The 20,412-nt window shown below is 39.9% G+C and overlaps 1 protein-coding gene across 4 annotated transcripts in view; it reads right to left on the reverse strand.

Moving 5' to 3' along the window:
• PPP2R1B (protein phosphatase 2 scaffold subunit Abeta) overlaps positions 1–20,412 on the reverse strand; it is a 39,611-nt gene that overhangs the window by 11,788 nt on the left and 7,411 nt on the right. For 3 of the 4 annotated variants that reach the window (XM_054441406.2, XM_054441409.2, XM_054441407.2), the window contains exons 6-14: positions 16,440–16,595; positions 16,125–16,239; positions 15,645–15,715; positions 14,582–14,716; positions 13,589–13,762; positions 9,383–9,443; positions 4,795–4,949; positions 3,949–4,091; positions 3,471–3,562 (exon numbers count right to left, since the gene is read on the reverse strand). In XM_054441406.2, the coding sequence (XP_054297381.2) occupies positions 3,471–3,562; positions 3,949–4,091; positions 4,795–4,949; positions 9,383–9,443; positions 13,589–13,762; positions 14,582–14,716; positions 15,645–15,715; positions 16,125–16,239; positions 16,440–16,595 (1,102 nt within the window). Of the gene's footprint in view, positions 1–554; positions 3,029–3,470; positions 3,563–3,948; positions 4,092–4,794; positions 4,950–9,382; positions 9,444–13,588; positions 13,763–14,581; positions 14,717–15,644; positions 15,716–16,124; positions 16,240–16,439; positions 16,596–20,412 lie in introns of those variants that run through there. The other variant, XM_054441408.2, reaches the window with a different exon arrangement.

Here is a 20,412-nt window from a genome sequence, read left to right on the forward strand (position 1 = left end):
CAGCAAGACCTCGTTAGAAACCACATATCCACCTGTTTTCCTTCTCATGAAACAAGATGCATTCTCAGGTTCACATCTTCTTGGTAGCACAGAGAGAGAAACAAGACCTGGTCTCTTAAACCTGTGAGGGGTAAACCCCACACAAATTATAGAGAGACAAGGTGAATTCCATTGTTGCTGAGACATTTTTATTGGCATACGTGGGGGGGGGGGGGTGGGGTGTGTGTGTGTGTGTGTGTGTGTGTGTGTGTGTGTGTGTGTGTGTGTGTGTGTGTGTGTGTGTGTGTGTGTGTGTGTGTGTGTGTGTGTGTGTGTGTCTGCTTCATTTTTCTAATCAAACAAACAACTGATGTAAGCTACCAAGGATGAAAAACAACATTACATGTTTGAAGCAATCAGACAAATCCACACAGAACTGTAGTCTAAGCCAGGGGACCAGAAAAGGGCAGCATAAATCTTGTTTCCTGAAAGCAGGAAAATCTTTTGTCAATGGGAGAATAAGACACAGTCTGGTTCTTTTGATGATTTGTTCCATGCACACATCAGAGGATATTTTAGAAATTCATCCATTGAACACATTTTTATTGAGCACCTATTATGTGCACCAGACACTGTTCCAGGCACTGGCGATACAGTAGAAGATAAAACAGACAAAAATACCAGCCTTACAGAGCTCCTAAAGCCTATATTCCAGTGAAATCAAGATAGGAGAACTTTTCCCTTAAGTTTAAGGTAGTTTAAAAAAAAAATAGGAGAACTAATTCATGGAGAACATGGCCAAGTTATGAGCCAAAGCACAATTCCTCTGAAGAGTACCAAAACAAATTCTCTCTCTATTGCTTAAGTCAGAAGGAAACAATGAAACCCCTGAGGGGTCACCACAAAAGACAGAGGCCCCGCTGAACCCCCTGACCCATGCTTGAGAAAGCCAGGGCCCACTCTCCCTCTCTCAAACAGTTTTAGGGTAGAGAAGTCAATGCTTAGGGCTCCTTGCGGGGAGACACAAGAGCATTTTAAAAGTCTGTCCCAAAAACAATGGCATTTCCAACCAGAGTAAAGCAATGGTTCCAATGCAAATCTGTTTCATGAAGATAAATGTCTCTCAAATATGAAATTCAATGAAGAAGAACATAACTTGCAGGTAATAAAAAATAAAGACCCATGAAACTAAAATTAAAATGTTTACAGAATAATAGTATAAGATATTAAAATGAGAATATAGAAGAAGATTTGTGCTTAGGAAAATACTTAATTCTTGGCCCAAAGTCATAAAATAGAAACTTACTATAAGGTAATTTGGCAGTTTAAAATGCAGACAGATAACCTCTGATTTACAATTTCTATTTTTCGAATGTAGGACAAATTTGAAAGTATTTAGTAAAACTTGGTTTTATGTAACAAATATACAAAGTCTTAGAGGAGTCTTCGGGCCTTCACTAAACAGAACAGGACTTGTTAGATTTAAAAGAGGTTGTGAACAAATCAACAATTCAAAAACCAAAAGGGTAACAAGCAAACCTCATAGCAAGATGCACTGAGAGAAAAATAAACTATGGGAAAACCCCCTTAACCAAAAGTCATGAGACAAGGTGAGTTTGATTATGTGAAAAATAGTTTTGTTTTTTTTTTTTTTTTTTTTGAGATGGAGTCTCGCTCTACGGCCCAGGCTAGAGTGCAGTGGCACATTCTTGGCTCACTGCAACCTCTGCCTCCCAGGTTCAAGCAATTCTCCTGCCTTAGCCTCCTGAGTAGCTGGGACTACAGTGTGTGCCACCACGCCCGGCTAACTTTTTTGTATTTTTAGTAGAGACGGGGTTTCACCATGTTGGTCAGGCTGATCTCGAACTCTTGACCTCAAATGATCCCAAATAGGTGCTTTTTAAAAAGGGCTTTAATACTGTTTAAGTAGTTCAAATAGGCTTCCTTACTATTAATTTGCTTCAGTAAACGCTTCAGCTTAACTCATTATCTTAAATTTCACAATTAATGAGGTTTTACTGTAAAAGTAGAAAAGCAAACACTTCAAATGATAAGACTCCAGTATCACCCATACTAAAAAATTAGCAATAAAACTGCAGTTTGAAAAGCTACTGTACAATGCAGCAAGGACTAGGTATTAATACTGCTGGAAGCAGAGCCAGGTAAAGAACAGGAAATCTGCACAGTATTATCCCTGTGGTTCTTAGACTCATTCAAAATACAGAACTGCAATCTCACAATGAAACAGACATACTGCTTATTAGGAGGCACTACAGTTAAAGCTTTTTAGAAAAGAGAGAGAAGTATTTTTAAATGTAGGCACAGTGGTGAGCTGTTCAAATTCAGTTAGGCGTCAATATCACACGTTAGCAGCAAGATGCAGCCACACTTCAGGTTTCTGAATGACATGACTACAGACAAAATTGAGCAAATAAAAACCAAAACAACCACTACATTAACCCTGAGCTTCCACATTCCCTTTTCACGTGAGACTAATGCAAACCATCATAATTCAGGAAAATGTGGCTTTCATTATGGTCAAATCTCAACATGTCTCCCAAAGAGTTTATAAAATAAGTCATTCTAAACATGTACATTTAGCTTTGGAATGAGGGAGAGACACAGAGATATATGTAAACGTCAAGAGAATCACTCCACTCCATGTCTGGGTCCACACCCTTCCAGGCTTTGTCTGGAACATTATGTGGCTGGTGCCTGATTCCACAGTGAGGATGCAGGAGCCCAGGTGGTGATGGATAAAGCATTAGGAGGAGACAATCAAGTATCAAGTGTCAAGAATTGGTCAATAAGAATGGCTTAAATAATGATTTAACAAGGAAGATGAGTAAAAAACAATCCCATTTCATCTTTAGAAAGAATTAAGTCACTAAAATTTGATTTCTTCTAAGTTGTTGCCATTTGCTTGGATGAGATCTTGAAGGTTTTCCATTCCTTCTCCACCCAGTTAAGAGCACATTGACTAGAAATCTGCGACAAGAATTTAGTAAAGGCCTTTTCCCTCCTGCTCCTCATTATGCCAATGCAAGAACTGGAAAATTCCAAACAAAATCAGGTTAGTGGTACAGAAAGTTCATGAACGATCTATGTGAATATTAAGCACAATAACAATGATCCAAACGTATCAAACTAACAACTTCTCACTGTGGTTACTGTCTTTACTCAGCCAGGCTAATCAGAAGTGAAACTTTAAAAACTGGTTAAATTCCAAACGAAAAACTATTCTTACCAGTGAGAATCGTATTTCCTACCCAGTCCTACATGTAACTAAGAGAAATATAGCCTGCTCACTTATGAGAAAATGGTGGGCCAAGAGGGTTCTAATCAGAGAGACACCAGCATTCCAGGAACTTACTACCCTCCCTGTTTCCCATAATACTTATCATCCTACCCACTTAACACCTCTCACATAATAGAGATAAATCCCAATTAACCAAGGCATAAGCTGCAAGGCAAAAGAAGGAAATACATACCACTTATAGCTTCCTGTGCAAAGTATTTGACATCCATGTCTTCATCTTGACCTAACTTCTGTAGTACTGGCTTAACTTCTCCCTGTAAAGCACTGACATTCAAAAGTATTATCTGTGAAAGACAGTCTAACGGGCCATAGAAATCCTTTTTGGTGTATATGGTTTATGGTAATTGTTAAAATTTAAAGTAAAAAAATATTTAAAGACATTTATAAACTTGACAAATACACAAAATAAAGAAATTCTAAAGAAATTCTCAGCAAAATCAGCTTCAGACAGTGATCTACACATATACAGAGCTTAAATATAAAAGTCATAGTGGACATCCTCAAAAATAGTTGCTAAATTATTTTCTTTAAGCAAACCCAGATCTTAGGTAAAGTGAAAATCCCTGAACTTAATTTTAGCTAATTACTCCCCACTATAAGGTAAAATTTAAAATACACTTTTAAAACAAGACTAAACACTAAAATCTTACTTGGTATCTAGAATTGGTCCAATTTTTTGTAGAGATTTGGCCACATTGAAGCGAACATTTGCTACTTGGTCTCCTGCCATTTTTAATACGATGGGCAGCATTTGCTTAGTGGTTATTTCCTGACCACAGGCCTCAGACAGTGCCTAGAAAAATAAATAAGATGGCACATTTAAAATACTTTAAAAAATTCCAAAATCTAATGAAACAAATTAATATTTAATAAGAAAATAATTAACCAATAGGAAAATATTTCTAGTTTGAGCAGCTGAGTGGGGGACACAGGAATCATTCAAATGATCAGAGAATTAGACCAGAATTCACAAATAAGTTGAACTTTTAAAATACTGTAGTTTTTTGTTTTTTTTTTTCAGGCGGAGTTTTGCTCTGTCGCCCAAGCTGGAGTGTAGTGGCGCGCTCTCATCTCACTGCAACCTCTGTGCGCTCCGCCCCCTGCCCGAGGTTCAAGGGATCCTCCTGCCTCAGCCTCCCAAGTAGCTGGGACTACAGGCATGCACCACCATGCCTGGCTAATTTTTGTATTTTTAGTAGAGACAAGGTCTTGCCATGTTGACCAGGCTAGTCTCAAACTCCTGACCTCAGGTGATCTGCCCACCTCAGCCTCCCAAAGTGCTGGGATTACAGGCATGAGCCACCGTGCCCAGGCAATACTGTAGATTTTAACATGAATTTTAAAATTGACACTTTCTCTCATCTCCTGTCTATTCCAATTAATCAATACAAGACATATATTCCAAATAGAAGACAGTACATTGAGAATTCAGAAACAGTCATGAATAATTTCGCTTTAATGACTAAGCTTAGCAATAACAGTTATGTTATACTTACATTAATGCAGAATAAAGTGGTCATTCTATGCAAGTAATTAGGATCATTTGCCATTACTAACACTTTGGGAACAATGGTATTTTGGGCCCACTCTGTACCAAACTTCTGAACTAGTTTCATGAGGTTGTTGGTGGCAGCTTCTCGGATGGCATATACTGCAGAAGAGGTCAAAAACATGTTCTCATATTGCTTATTGTTTTTTAAGCATAACCTAGTTTACTTACATGAAAATCAAATGTGGACCAAAAGCAAAACCTCTCTGCAATCAGACTCCACATGTAATCATGCTGCAATGACAAGCATGCTCAGCTCCAACTCAGTTTCCAAGTGTGCATATCCACAGAAAAGGGATGCAAGGAGCTCACTATGTGCACCATCAATTATTTAACAAATATAAGTGCCTACTATGTGCTACAAAAAGAATACAGAAGATACTTTCCCTCACAGGAAATATGCTCTTATCAGAGAAATGAAAGCTAACACACTCCATGAAGTCACATGGTGTAAGAGCAATTAGAATGAAGTGTGGCATTGTGTAGTAAAGGCTGTGAGGGTTGTAGCAGTGCAGAGAAGAGTGAACAGGGAAGGTCTAGGAAGGCTTCAGCACAGAAGAAGCCTTGACTGGGCAGTGAAGATTTGGGAGGATCTGTGTAAGTGGAGAGAAGCGGAGAGGAATTCCTAGAAAGGGTAAAGACATGTATCCAGTACACAAACGGAAAAAGCTGAAACCTGTGAGACTTCGAAGTTAGACAATTAGGGTGGACCCAGACCACACAGCATTATGAAAGACTTAGATTTGATTAGGAAAAACAGTGATGGGTTTTTAAAGCAAACTTGTAACCTGATGACCAATGTGGAATTTTAGCAAGATTATTCCAGCAACATCATGGATAACCGACGTTAACTGAGAAAGACATCAAGGAAATGGTGTAGAGGCCACTGTGGTCACCTATACAACAGCAAATACAAACATCAGACTGACTTGCTTCCTCTCCATGAAAATGCTTAGGTTGAAACAAGATGTCAAATGTCTTTGAATCAATGTGCCTGCCTTAACATCTAATAATTCCCTATATCCTTTGATCATTTATCAAGGACATAAAGCTACATAATAAAGGTCTGAGCTACAATCCTCTCACAATTAGTTGCTATATACAGCACTGAACAAAAACAAGCCTGGTGTCACTTCACTTTACAGATCCAGTAAGACTCAAAATTTGGGCTCAGATTAACAAATCGAGGGTGGTAGGTACTAATTCCTTAGTCTACTTCTCTCCCCAGGTGGGCCCAACCTTCCTGGGATGATAGGAAGGGCAGGAATAGCTATCCAAGCCACAGTCCCAGTCCTAGGCAATTTATACAAGCCTCCAACCAAGAAATAGGCAACTTTTTCTATTCATAGATCCTTCTGGGCAATGATGTTGAGAACAGGCAAGACAGCATAGACAAGTGACCATACAACTGATTATCAACACCTAAACCGACAGTCTACGGGAGAAGCAACCTGTCGGTAAGACTCAGACGCACTAAGGAGCAAACTCAAGTCAACTGTTTTACTTTAATACAGATTCCTTCCCTTCATATCCATAGTCTTTGTCTTTGGCCCAAACCCTTCCCTGTCCTCCCCACTAAAGAGGAGCTAGCTAGAGTATTTGTGTCTTCTCCTCTAATTTTTTTTTTTTTTTTTTTTTTTTGAGACAGAGTCTCACTCTGTCTCTCAGGCTGGAGTACAGTGGTAACATCTCGGCTCACTGCAACCTCTGCCTCCTGGGTTCAAGCAATTCTCCTGCCTCAGCCTCCGGAGTAGCTGGGATTACAGGTGCCCACCAACACACCCGGCTAATTTTTGTGTTTTTAGTAGAGACAGGGTTTCACCATGTTGGCCAGGTTGGTCTCGAACTCCTAACTTCAAGTCATCCACCCACCTCAGCCTCCCAAAGTGCTGGGATTACAGGCATGAGCCACCATGCTCAGCAAATTACTATTTTTTTTTAACACGCTTTAGATTTTTATCATAATGCCATTATCATAGGAAGGGATCTCACTGCCAGAAAAACCAGAGACTGGGCAACACACACGCACAGCCTTGACCAAGACCTTAACTGCACTGAACTCTACTTGGCCAGATGCCTACTATGTTCTTGGTTCCTCTGAGTGTTTTCAGAAGAATGCAAACCATTCCAGAGTTCTGCCTGTTTTCTTTTGTCTATTTCTTTCTCTTTCTCCCTCCCCATCTCCTCTCAAGGCCTGGCTGACCTGCAAGGTTTCTTTGAATGTCTATCTATGCTCAAGAACTGATACTTTCTCCTTTCTCCTATAATAGATAAATAAATTTCCCTTCTACATTCCTCCCTCTGATCAAAGCTGTCTACTCAACCACAGGAATATAGGTGAGTGATACTTTCTTCCTTATACGTCTCTGGAATTTTCACAATGTTTTTTTAGTAGTTTCCTAACTAGGGAAAAAGTTTCAAAAACTCTAACTGATCCAGTGATCATTATATAACACTTATCTGAAATGCAAAAGCAAAAAAGCTCCTGTGATTAATTAAGTACAGAACAATTTCAGAGCTGTTATTTCATTGGTTCATGGAATTCTTGCAGTCCCCACTTCCACATGCTGCTGCAGTGAAATAAACAAGGGTTTCTCCTGCTCCCAAACTGAAAGAGAAAATCCGAAAAGAGGAAGGAGTAATCAAGTTGCATAGAGAAAGCAATCTTACAGAGAAAGGGTGCCAGGAATTTAATTCTTTGTGGAATATTAGAACTTTAAAAATTCCTCAAAATAAAACACCATCTTAATCTAAAATGCCAACTTTTAAAGAAAGCACAGAATGACTTCGAGCCAACCCAAATGCCCATCAATGACAGACTGGATAAAGAAAATGTGGCACATATACACCATGGAATACTATGCGGCCATAAGAAAAGGAATGAGTTCATGTCCTTTGCAGGGACATGGATGAAGCTGGAAGCCATCATTCTCAGCAAATTAACACGGGAACAGAAAACCAAACAGTACGTGTTCTCACTAATAAGTGGGAGTTGAACAATTAGAACACATGAATACAGGGAAGGGAACATCACACACTGAGGCCTATCAGGGGGTGAGGGGCGAGGGGAGGGAGAGCATTAGAACAAATACCTAATGCATGTGGGGCTTAAAACCTAGATGACAGGTTGATAGATGCAGCAAACCACCATGGCACATGTATACCTATGTAACATAACAAACCTGCACGTTCTACGCATGTATCCTAGAACTTAAAGTAAAATAAAATTTAAAAAAGCACAGAATGATTTGCTAGGATGCACCATTCCCAGTAACATTAAATATTTATCAGATATAACATAAACATTTTTTTAAAAAGCGGTATTTCTTTCCTATGATTTGCCAAATTTTAGTTTTATTTAAAAAGAAATAAATAGGCCACAACAAGATAACTTTAGAGAAGAAAAAAAGAAATAAAGAAGTCTACAATCCAGTTTGAAAACACTGGAAATGCCCACATATATAAGCCCTTATACATTTTCACATATTTTTTCACATCCTTCCTCTTCACACTCTTAACCATATGATCCTCCATATGATGTAAATATGCCTTTAACAAAACCACCTACACGTATAAGCAGACACAAATATCCTCATTCCTCCCAAATTTCCAGGCATAAGCACCCACAGATGAACAAAGAGATACACTAAATACATATATCGAGTATATAAAAGATACTGTGGAACTGACTCAGGTTATCTATTATATCCACCAAAACATGGAAACGAAGCTCAAGGACAATGTCACATGACCCCATAGGGGCACTCACACTCATCGGAACAGGTCTAAGACAACACTGAAGCTGTCAAGTCTGGACCTGGGATCTGGCAGAGAGGGTACATCTGTCACCCACTGCTGCCTGGCACACAAGGGGATACACACATATACGTCTACCTGAAGCCTCACCAGGAAGTCACTTGCTCATTCCTGCTATCCCATCTGACCTGCCCTGAGCTCACCCTCTCCTAGCATTGTAGCAGCAGCAGTGAAAGTACAAGCAGTAAGCCTTCTTTTCACCCAAACCAGAAATCCAGGCCCTCTCTATCCCTATGGCAAAGCTAGTGTTTCCCACACCTAAGAATCCTCTACTGTCTCACTGTAGATCTCCTCTTCTATGTCACCTCAAAAAAGCCAAGTAGCCATTTCTCCCACCCAGGCCTTTCATCTGATTCCAATCTCCATCCAACCTAGTGTATAGCTGCTGAAGACACCAATTACAGGATGGTCAAAAAGAGGATCTTCAGATAAGGGAGGAGTAAGTAGATATATAAAAGAGATGGTCTGAAGATAATGTAATAGATTGAGTAAGAAAATAATGCAAATAAATTGTTTAATGGAGAAAATAAAATCTAAGATACAAAAAATTGGTAGAAACGTCAAATTTATATTCAGAAGATTAAACTTTAATTAGAGCCTTTCTTCATTCCTACAATATTAAGGCAAAATATCTGGTCAGACTGAGATTCCTTTCTAAAAGGAAATGTATGAACATCATGGATATACAGGCTTTCAATAATCTGTTTTTATTTACTCACCATGGTCCACAAGCCAAGCCATACATAAAGAATTCAGCTTTTCATCAAAGAATTCCACACCCTACAGATAAAGAAGATTCCATTAATATACATTGCCAAAATTCAGAAATAAAGATGGTCTATTTACATTATACCGAGGTTACCTGAAGGCTAAAAAAACTTGTTTCCAAATAAACAAGTAAGAGACAGAAACACCATGGGAATTACAAACAAACCATAAATCTATTTATTGGATGGAAATCATAAACAAAAAAAAAGCATACGTGAGCTGGCATAGGCCCTGCTAGGTAAAAGAGAACAGGGTGGCCAGAAGCCAGCCACAACACTGCAAAAGAGCAGGAAGAATGCACTGTGTATGGTCTGCCAAGCAAATCTGGATTACCTGTAAAAATGAATTACCCAGGAAAACACCTGTTAGTAATATTACTAATTTTCAATCATCTTCCCTTTTTGGTTACTATTATGACAAATCCTTAAGGATAAAGCAACTGACCTCAAGACATAGAGATATCCCCAATTAAAGAGAGTATTTTCGAGACAACAGGAGAAAGCCCTGGAGGGAGAATAAAGCAGGCCCAGGACTACAGGGCATATGGCCCAGGCATGGCTTGCTCTCCCAGCCCTGTTCCTCCCGACTGTCAACAGGTGGCCACTTCAGTGCAGGCTGGGGATGGGCTCCGGGAGCAGATTTACACAGTCCTCTCATCCCGGGGCTTCCACACCACATGGAGAATGCTGTGACACACTTTCCTAGTGCCACCCTTCTGAGGTCTACACGTTTATAGTCTTGCTTCTTTGAACTCTAAGAAGTTCCTGACTGGTGATTTTATATTTTAAATAAAGAGAGGTAATATAATGTGTCAGTGTTTTGAAAATAGTGATTGAATAAGACAAAATAGCCTTTTTTTTTTTTTTTTTTTTTTTTTTGAGACGGGGTCTTACTCTACTGCCCAGGCTGGAGTACAGTGGCACAATCTCAGCTCACTGCAACCTCCACCTCCCGGGTTCAAGTGATTCTCCTGCCTCAGCCTCTCAAGTAGCTGGGATTACAGACATGCAGCACACGCCCAGCTAATTTTGTATTTTTAGTAGAGAAAGGGTTTCACCACGTTGGCCAGGCTGGTCTCTTAACTCCTGACTCAGGTGATCCGTCCGCCTCAGCCTCCCAAAGTGCTGGGATTACAGGCATGAGCCACCGCACCCGGCCCAAAATTGCTTTGTATTAAAAGATCATAATGAACAAACTTTGGCATACACTTAGATTACGTCAGCCAAGATTTCTTTTTTATTTCAGGTTGAGAATTTTCCTTCAGTTTTAATTAACTTTTATTTTCCAGTTTGTTGTTGTTGAGACGGAATCTCTCTCTGTCGCCCAGGATGGAGTACAGTGGTGCAATGTCAGCTCACTGCAACCTCCACCTCCTGGGTTCAAGCGATTCTCCTGACTCAGCCTCCCAAGAAGCCTCCCAAGTAACAGGCACCCACCACCACACCCGGCTAATTTTTTGTATAGTAGAGATGGGGTTTCACCATGTTGGTCAGGCTGGTCTTGAACTCCTGACCTCAGGTGATCCACCCACCTCGGCCTCCCAAAGTGCTGGGATTACAAGTGTGAGCCACTACGCCTGGCCTATTTTCCGGTTTTTGTAGTTTAACTTTACACTAACTTACCATGGTCCACAAGCCAGGTCATACATAAAGTCTTGAGAGAATTTTATAAAATGACTATCTGATATAAAAATATTTAGAGATAAAGAAAAATTAAGGAGAATATATATACTAACAAGAAGTTAAAACTGTAAAGCAAAATGTTCATGACTGAGGCATGTCACCCCTGCCAGACAGGTGTAAGTCAGCCAAAGACACCATCTGCCTTGCTTTCACACTGCTCTCTATAGAGCTAGCAACTCTGGGAAACTTTCCAGGTCCAGAAGGAGCAGAGGTTAAAAGAAATGGTACTAAAATGCACCCTCCCTTCCAGATAGTTTTGGTCTTCAGCAAATCAGTTAATCACTGCTCCTCTCCACTCTGAAGAGTAGATCCATGACAATCACCAGTGAAGAGAAGATGACCCATAGCACTTGGGAGTGACAGAGGAAAAGGATGACAAAATAACTTCACCTGATCCCATCTGCTATGCACTAATATCTCTGGTATACTTTTCAAAGAATCGGACACTTTCAATTTTATAAAACATATAATGCCACAGACATCCACAAAATGCATGTTCATAAACTAAACGTACTAAAATTAACACCACAAATTCAGGGGTTCAAGACAAGAAAAAATAAATTCCATATGCTGTGACCTGAAAGGAATGGAAGTGGAGTGAGGAAGGGGAAACAAACTGTAGTGATGTCAATAGTAAACTGACACATCTTTCTCAAAAAATACTCAACAATCAACAAATGTTGGCTATGCATAGTGGTTCATGCCTATTATCAGCTACTCAGGAGGCCGAGGCAGGAGGATCATTTGAGGCCATGAGTTCAAGACCAGCCTGGGCAACAGCAAGACCCTGCCCCCCAAAATAAAAAATGTTAAGTGCCTAATTAATGACGGGCACTATGGTAGGGACTGGAAATAAAATACAGTCCCTGCCCTAAAAGAGATCACCCATCTCTCCAACTAGACTGTAACAGACAATTACAATACTCTGTAATAAGTGCTACCAACAGGGATAAAGGTACATCAAACTTAGAACTGTCTAGGCCACCTACGCAAAAAAAGGAAAGGATGTGGCTATAAAACCCAGCTTTGAAATTTTAACTAACATGGTATTAGTTAGGGTAACACTGATCACGAAACTCAAACAGTAACAGATAATGTGATAATGTGGACTTTGACCAAAATACTAACATTACAAGCTTCAGTACTTTTTTTTTTTCTTTTTTTTTTTTGACACAAAGTTTTACTCTGTTGCCCAGGCTGCAGTGCAGTAGTGCGATCTTGGCTCACTGCAGCCTTCGCCTCCTGGGTTCAAGCGATTCTCCTGCCTCGGCCTCCCGAGTAGCTGGTATTACAGGTGTGCACCTCCGTGCCCAGCTAGTTTTTGTATTTTTAGTAGAGATAGGGTTTCACCATGTTGGCCAGGCTGGTCTGGAACTCCTGGCCTCAAGTGATTCGCCTGCCTCTGCCTCCGAAAGTGCTGGGTTTACAAGTGTCAGCCACTGCGCCCGGCCTTTCAATACTTCTTTTCTATATAGTGATTCCTCAACTCCCTTTAATCAGAATGTAGGGCAAGTGGTACCTAGGGACATTTTGCTTAGAATACAAGGCAAACAGGGAAGTTTCCTTGAGCAAAAATCACAGCAGACTTACTCTAAAACCATAATCCCTTTTCTTCTCAGTTAAGTATTTCTTAAGTCACAAAGGCATTAAATATTATAAAATTTACATTATACATATCAAGAAACTGATCTTACTATTCTATGGTTTTTTCGATGGTGATGAGGTGAAATGTTTCTGTAATATAGATTAAGCATCCCAAATCCAAAAATCCAAAATGTGAAATGCTCCAAAATCCAAAACTTTTTGAGCACTGATATGATGCTCAAAGGAAATGTTCATTGGAGCATTCTGGACTTTGCATTTCTGAATTTGGGCTGCTCAACTAGTAAATATTTATAATGCAAATATTCCAAAATCCACTTCTGGTCCCAAACATGCTGGTCCCAGGCATACTTAGATGAGGGATACTCAACCTATACCTTTTTGTTAGAAATTTATGCACTAATAGGCCAGATGCAGTGGCTCACGCCTGTAATCCCAGCACTTTGGGAGGCTGAGGCGGGTGAATCACCTGAGGTCAGGAATTCAAGACCAGCCTGACCAATATGGTAAAACCCGATCTCTACTAAAAACAGAAGATTAGCTGGGTGTGGTGGCACATTCCTGTAATCCCAGCTGAGGGATTTGGGAGGCTGAGGCAGGAGAATCGCTTAAACCCAGGAGGCGGAGGTTGCAGTGAGCTGAGATTGCATCATTGCACTCCAGCCTGGGCAACAACAGCGAAACTCCATCTTAAAAAAAAAGAAATGTATGCACTAACAAACATAAAAACCATCCCATAGGTAACAAGAAGAAGGCCATACTTTCATGCATCTAAACAAACATAAGCATACAGGCTACTAGGCCTCCTACTTGCCATGGTAAATTGTCACTATCTGACACTGCCCTGCAGTTCATGGAGCAACACATACTCACCAGCTGGCCTGCCAGCAGCGGCATATACTCAATGATGGCCAGTCGGACCCTCCATTTGGCATCTTCTGCCAGCTCCACTATGGCAGGAAGGAGAGACTGAGAGAGCTGACGGATTCCAATCACTTCATTTACACAATCCAAATTGGAGATGATATTCAAACGAACTTCAGGACACTACAAGTACACAAGCCCCAAAAGACCACATATAAAAATCAAGTACTCTGCCCAACAGTCTCCTGTCAGGGTAAGATAAGAACTGCTAAGTAAGTTTTAAAATTATAAAGTATTGACTCAGGTTAAAAAAAAATGGATAATCTTGAAGAAATAATAGTGAGTATATAAATAACTCAAGGAACATAAATGATCTTAATCAGAAATTTCAATTAAAAGTATGTAAGACTAAAGACTACAAAAAAAGTCTGTAAGATGATAAAGAGCATAATCGCTGGAATTAAATCACATGCACTCAAATTTCAGATCTGTCATTGTTGAAAGACCTTGCTCAAGTTACTTTAACCCTCTGTGCCTCAGCTTTCTCATCCGTAAAATGGGATAATAAGACCTACCTCATAGGATTGTTGTGAGAATTACATGTAAAAATACATGCAAAGCACTAAGGCTCATGCTTGCCATGTAGTAATTACTCAGTAAATATTAGGTATCATTATAATTTTTGATACTATATTTAAAATTAAATAAATGAAACTTTTTAAACAAAGACACATTAGCTTTAAAGAAGCCAGGGAGTATAAAGCAAAAATCAGGTAAAGATGATAAACAGACATTTCTAGGTTTACTCTAATGGGTCCTTGTACCCACTTTCTGAGGAACCTAAAACCCCATACCCAAAATCACAGGTGTCATTGGTTTAAAATAAGTTATGATTTTTTTATCCATTTTCTTTTTGGGGGTTCTATTTTAGTGAAACCGTAAACCAAAATCAAATAAAATCAAATTACTATCAAAGGCAACAGAACATAAAGCAAGACCCACCTCATCCTTTAACTGAGCTAAAAAAAGAGGTAGAAGATGTTCAATGGTATTTTCTTTGCCCAAAATAGTAGACAATCCCATAATTACAGAAGCTAGAGCCGATTTGACATGTTGATTGGTATCGGATACTAATTCCTAAAATAAAATCAAAATTAAAAGCCTTTATTACAAGACAACAGAAACTTCCATACCATTATTCTGGGAGACAGAGTCTTGCTCCGTTGCCCAGGTTGGAGTGCAGTGGCGTGACTTTGGCTCACTGCAGCCTCACCCTCCCAGGCTCAAGCACTTCAGCCTCCAGAGTAGCTGGGTCTACAGACATGCACCACCAGGCCTGGCTAATTTTTTTTATTTTTTGCAGAGACAGGTTCTCACTACATTGCCAGGGCTGGTCTTGAACTCCTGGGTTCATGCAATCCTCTTACCTTGGCCTCTCAAAATGCTGGGATTACAGGTGTGAGCCACCATGCCTGGCCTGAATTTTTTTTTTTTTTTTTTTTTGAGACAGGTCTTACCCTGTCACCTAGGCTAGAGTGCAGTGGCATGATCATAGCTCACTGCCATCTCAACCTCCTGGGCTCAAGCAATCCTCCCACCTCAGACTCGCAAGTAGCTGGTACTACAGGTGCATGCCACCAGGCTCAACTAATTTTCGTATTTTTTGTAGCAATGGGGTCTCACTATGTTGCCCAGGCTGGTCTCAAACTCCTGGGCTCAAGAAATCCTCCCACTTCAGCCTCCCAAAGTGCTTGGATTACAGGCATGTACCACCATGCCCGACCCCAAGGAATTTAAAGACAGCACTATTTCAATATTGATTAGTTGATAATGTTTCCTCAGACTACTTGTTAGGTAACATAAACTTACGCACCAAAGAGCAGTTTACAATTACAATGGGCTAATAAGTGATGAATAACAATGTTGCACATTAACACATCTTCCCCATACATTCCTGTCAACCTTTAAACTCAAAGAGCTTTAAGGTAAACAAACAAAAAAAATGAGATTAAGGTTTACCTCATATAAATCAGAGTGAAACAAAATAAACTAAAGTCAGGTTTACCTTTATATAAGGCAGAATTTGATTCATAATTATGGTCTCTCTATCTTCAATGGGCAAGTTTTCACCAAGTTCTAAAAGATAAATAGAAAAAAAGAATGCTTTCACAGGGCCATTTACAAAGAGCCAAATGAGGACATTTAACCAGGTTTATCAATAATTTCAATTAAATTATATGTTTAAGCAAATAAGGAAAACAGCTCTTGTTCTAAATAAACCTTTTCGTGAAATCTCTATGCCATTGCGTATCACACCAATCCAACCTGAAAGGCATTTTTTTTTACAAAAACAAGACAAAATGATTTCTTGGTTTTAAATATAAAGGGACTATCTTTATGTGACAATGTAACATTTCCACACACTGAAAACATCCCTATGTATTTTAAAAACATATTCTAGAACAAAAAACATGCAAAATTGACTAACAAAAAAAATACACCAAAATGAATGACACATGTTCCAACATAAATTGAACTCCTTAACCTTTTACTTTGTGGGCAGCAGCCGCCCGGACTTCAGCTTCACAGTCTTTAAGTAGGTTCTGAAAGGCGGGGATGAGGTCATTTAGGGTGATTTTAGGACCCATGGCTTTCTGGAGCTATAAAACAATTTGAATGGGTTTTAATGTATACTAACAAAAGAATTAACAAGAACAAAACAAAATTGTGCAATCTGTAAGTACATATTTTTGCCACAGCACTTCCCACTGAAAAGAATTAATCCAGAAACTTTGGGTACAATAGCAAATCTATGGGTTTTCAGGTTTATTTCCTTAGTACTTAAAAATGATCATTTTACCTCTGAAAATTTGTCAGCCACCATATAGCGAACTCGCCAAGATTTATCTTCTGCTGCTTGTCGAAGTGTAGGCATCACCAAAGTCTCAAGGTCATCCTGAGACAATAACTGGGCAATACTGACACAAGCTTCCACAGCAAGAAGACGCACTGAATCCTAAAGGAACAAAATTTCTGTAATTCAGACATTTACTGAGACCCATGGGGAACTGCTGTGGGGTGGTGCGAGTGTTTAAAAAAATAAACACCACCAAGACTGCCACACCTTATATAGTTTCACGTCTTGGCATCTTTTTTTTTTTTTGAGACAGGGTCTCACTCTGTCACCCAGATTGGAGTGCAGTGGCACAATCTCGGCTCATTGCAACATCCACCTCCCAGGCTCAAGCGATTCTCCTGCCTCAGCCTCCCGAGTAGCTGGGATTACAGGCAGGAGCCACCAAGCTGGCTAATTTTTGTATTTTTAGTAGAGACAGGGTTTCACCAGGTTGGCCAGCCTGGTCTCAAACTCCTGACCTCAAATGATCCACCCGCCTCAGCCTCCCAAAGTGCTGGGATTACAAGCGCAAGCCACTGTGCCTGGCCATGTATTTACATCTTGAAAGAGCCGCTCCCGGCCGGGCCCAGTGGCTCACGCCTGTAATCCCGCACTTTGGGAGACTGAGGCAGGCGGATCACGAGGTCAGGAGAGTGAGACCATCCTGGCTAACACGGTGAAACCCCATCTCTACTGAAAATACAAAAAAAATTAGCCAGGCATGGTGGCGGGTGCCTGTAGTCCCAGCTACTCAGGAGGCTGAGGCAGGAGAATGGTGTGAACCCAGGAGGCGGAGCTTGCAGTGAGCCAAGACTGCGCCACTGCACTCCAGCCTGGGCGACAGAGTGACACTCTGTCTCAAAAAAAAAAAAAAAAAAAGGGAAAAAAAAAAAAAAAGAAAGAGCTGCTCCCTTTGCCTGGAATGGCATGTCAAAGTCATAAAGATAGAAATGACTTTGTACTATGAGTAAACAGCAAAGTAATCACCGTGGCTAGAATGCAGAGTTTCTATAAAGGAAATGAAAATTTTAAAATTAAGTTAAAAAAAAATGTTAATGATGCCGTCAAAGCCTTACTATAACAGAAAGTTGAGGGATAAAAATGAAAAGAATACTTGTACAAGTTATTTATAACAGATTAGGACAAAGGTAGAGAACAGGAGTAAAGGAAATCACTTAGAAAGCTTAGTTTTCAAAAAACTCAGATCAGGGTGGCAGTAACAGGAGTGTAGGCAGCATAAGATGATGACTTGGAAAGAAATGCACAGAACAATTAAAAGTTAGAAATCAAAAACAAAAATCAGTTGGATTTAAATGTTGAAGATCAAGGACAGAATAACTTTGAGGAAGCTGTGGCTAGAAAAACATAGAAATTAGAAAAGTATGGGATTAATGAACTCAACTTTCCAAATGTAAACAGCCAATGTCAACGTGACACCTATGTCCTTTGAGCAAGTGGAAAATACATAATTAAGACAAATCAATGAGGGGCCAGGCGCGGTGGCTCATGCCTGCAATCCCAGCACTTTGGGAGGCCGAGGCAGGCGGATTACCTGAGGTCAGGAGTTCAACACCAGCCTGGCCAACATGGTGAAACCCCATCTCTACTAAAAATACAAAAATTAGCGAGGCGTGGTGGCACGTGCCTGTAATCCCAGCTACTCAGGTGGCTGAGGCAGCAGAATTGCTTGAACCCAGGAGGCAGAGGCTGCAGTGAGCTCAGATCGCGCCACTGCACTCCAGCCTGGGTGACAGAGCAAGACTCCAACTCAAAAAAAACACCGAAAAAAAAGAAAAATCAATGAGAAATTAGAAATTGAGACTGTAGATTTGTATATTATACATATATAGGTAGAATCTTAATACATGTAAACATCAGCACCCAGGAGAAATAGGTAAAAAATTTTAAGTGTGTACAATAACAGTTATGTATATACGTATACATATACTTGAGAGACATAACAGTGACTCCAATTTCCAAAATATTACAAACCTTAGAAACTGTATATCAACAATAATTGACTATATGCCAAAGACACACACATTCCTCTGCATGCAAGTGCACAGGCTAAAAAAGACAGGACTAAGTTCTTGGTAGTGACTACACAGATATTTTTGGATTTTGAAAATGATGCTAAATCATGGGACTGCTAATCAACTACTGAAATATAAGCTAATATATATTTGTTAAAAAATTACTTCTCTGGTCAGGTGCAATGGCTCACACCTGTAATCCCAGCACTTTGGGAGGCCAAGGTGGACAGATCACAAGGTCAGCAGTTCGAGACCAGCCTACCCAACACAGTGAAACCCCATCTCTACTGAAAATACAAAAAATTAGCCAGGCATGGTGGCAGGCGCCTGTAATTCCAGCTACTCGGGAAGCTGAGGCAGGAGAATCACCTGAACCCGGGAGGCAGGGGTTGCAGTGAGCTGAGATCATGCTATTGTACTCCAGCCTGGGCGACAGGAGTGAAACTCCATCTCAAAAAAAAAAAAAAAAAAAATTTACTTCTCTTCCAGAACTTCGTTTTCTCTCCTATACCTGTTCCTCCTCCCAGAATTTTCTCCATCTTAATGATGACACCATCATCCACCCAGTTGCTCAAGCAAAAAATCTAGGAGATCTTGATTCCTCTCCCACTCATCCAATCCAATAATACTAACCTATTGATCCCACTTCCAAACTGACATCCAGATCCTTTCCATCTTCACTACCACCCTATTACCATCATCATCTCATGCTGAGACTTGAAATGTGGCTGGTACACATTATTTACACTCAAATAATAAGATTTTGGAAAATTTTGGTCGAATACAAATATTGTTAATTTCACCTATTTCTTTTTACTTTTAAAAACATGGCCAGTAGAAAACTTAAGCTTACATTAGATTTCTGTTGAAAAGCACTGTTTTAAACTATAACGTTTAGGTAATAAAAGTGCAAAGAAGGCCAGGCATGGTGGCTCACGCCTGTAATCCCAGCACTTTGGGAGGCCAAGGTGGGTGGATCACAAGATCAAGAGATGGAGACCATCCTGGTCAACATGGTGTGAAACCCCGTCTCTACTAAAAATACAAAAGTTAGCTTGGCGTGGTGGCATGTCCCTGTAGTCCTAGCTACTTGGGAGGCTGAGGCAGGAGAATCGCTTGAACCCAGGAGGCAGAGGTTGCAGAAAGCCGAGACTGCACCACCGCACTCCAGCCTGGTGACAGAGTGAGACTCCTTAAAAAAAAAAAAAAAAGAAAAAAAAAAAGTGCAAAGAAAACTAAGGCTGTGCTTACCATAAAAGTCAGAATAATGTTACTCTTAAGGAAACAGAGTGGCAAGTGGAGGAGGAAGGAGAGATTGTTTGAAAGGGAATCCACGGAGGGATTCCGGGATAGTGGCTGTCAAAGTGATGTCTCCTATCATAGGTGATCGTTAACAAGTTGGTATTACCTTCTAATAGTTCATTAAGTTATACATTTGTTTTGTACATTTATTATTAGAATAAAAATTCTAATAATTTTTAAAATTATTTTGAAAGTAGGATTTAGATCTTTAGATTTAGGATCTGAAAATGAGACATTAATATGTGTCCTGGGGCTTGTGGTCCTGTACACATGAAGCAATCTTAGGGCAGGCAACATGCAAATTAAAAGCCCAAAAGGACTATTCTAGAGTCCAGGAACTCTGGGAGCTGATCCTATTAAGCACCATTACAGAGAAGCGGTACAGCCTAGCTGTGAAGGGCACAAATTCTGGAGCCAAACCACCTAGATTCAAATTCTGACTCCACTACTGCTAACTATGCAAACTTGAGCAAGTTACTTAAACTTTCTGTGCCTTTGTTTTCCAATGTGTAAAATGGGCTATCTCATGGGGCTGTTGTAAAGACTAAATTACTTAATACACATAATTATTTAAAGGCAGAGAAAAATTAAGTACTTCATTT

Source organism: Pongo pygmaeus, chromosome 9 (assembly GCF_028885625.2).
Source record: "Pongo pygmaeus isolate AG05252 chromosome 9, NHGRI_mPonPyg2-v2.0_pri, whole genome shotgun sequence".
NCBI classification, from domain to species: Eukaryota; Metazoa; Chordata; class Mammalia; order Primates; family Hominidae; genus Pongo; species Pongo pygmaeus.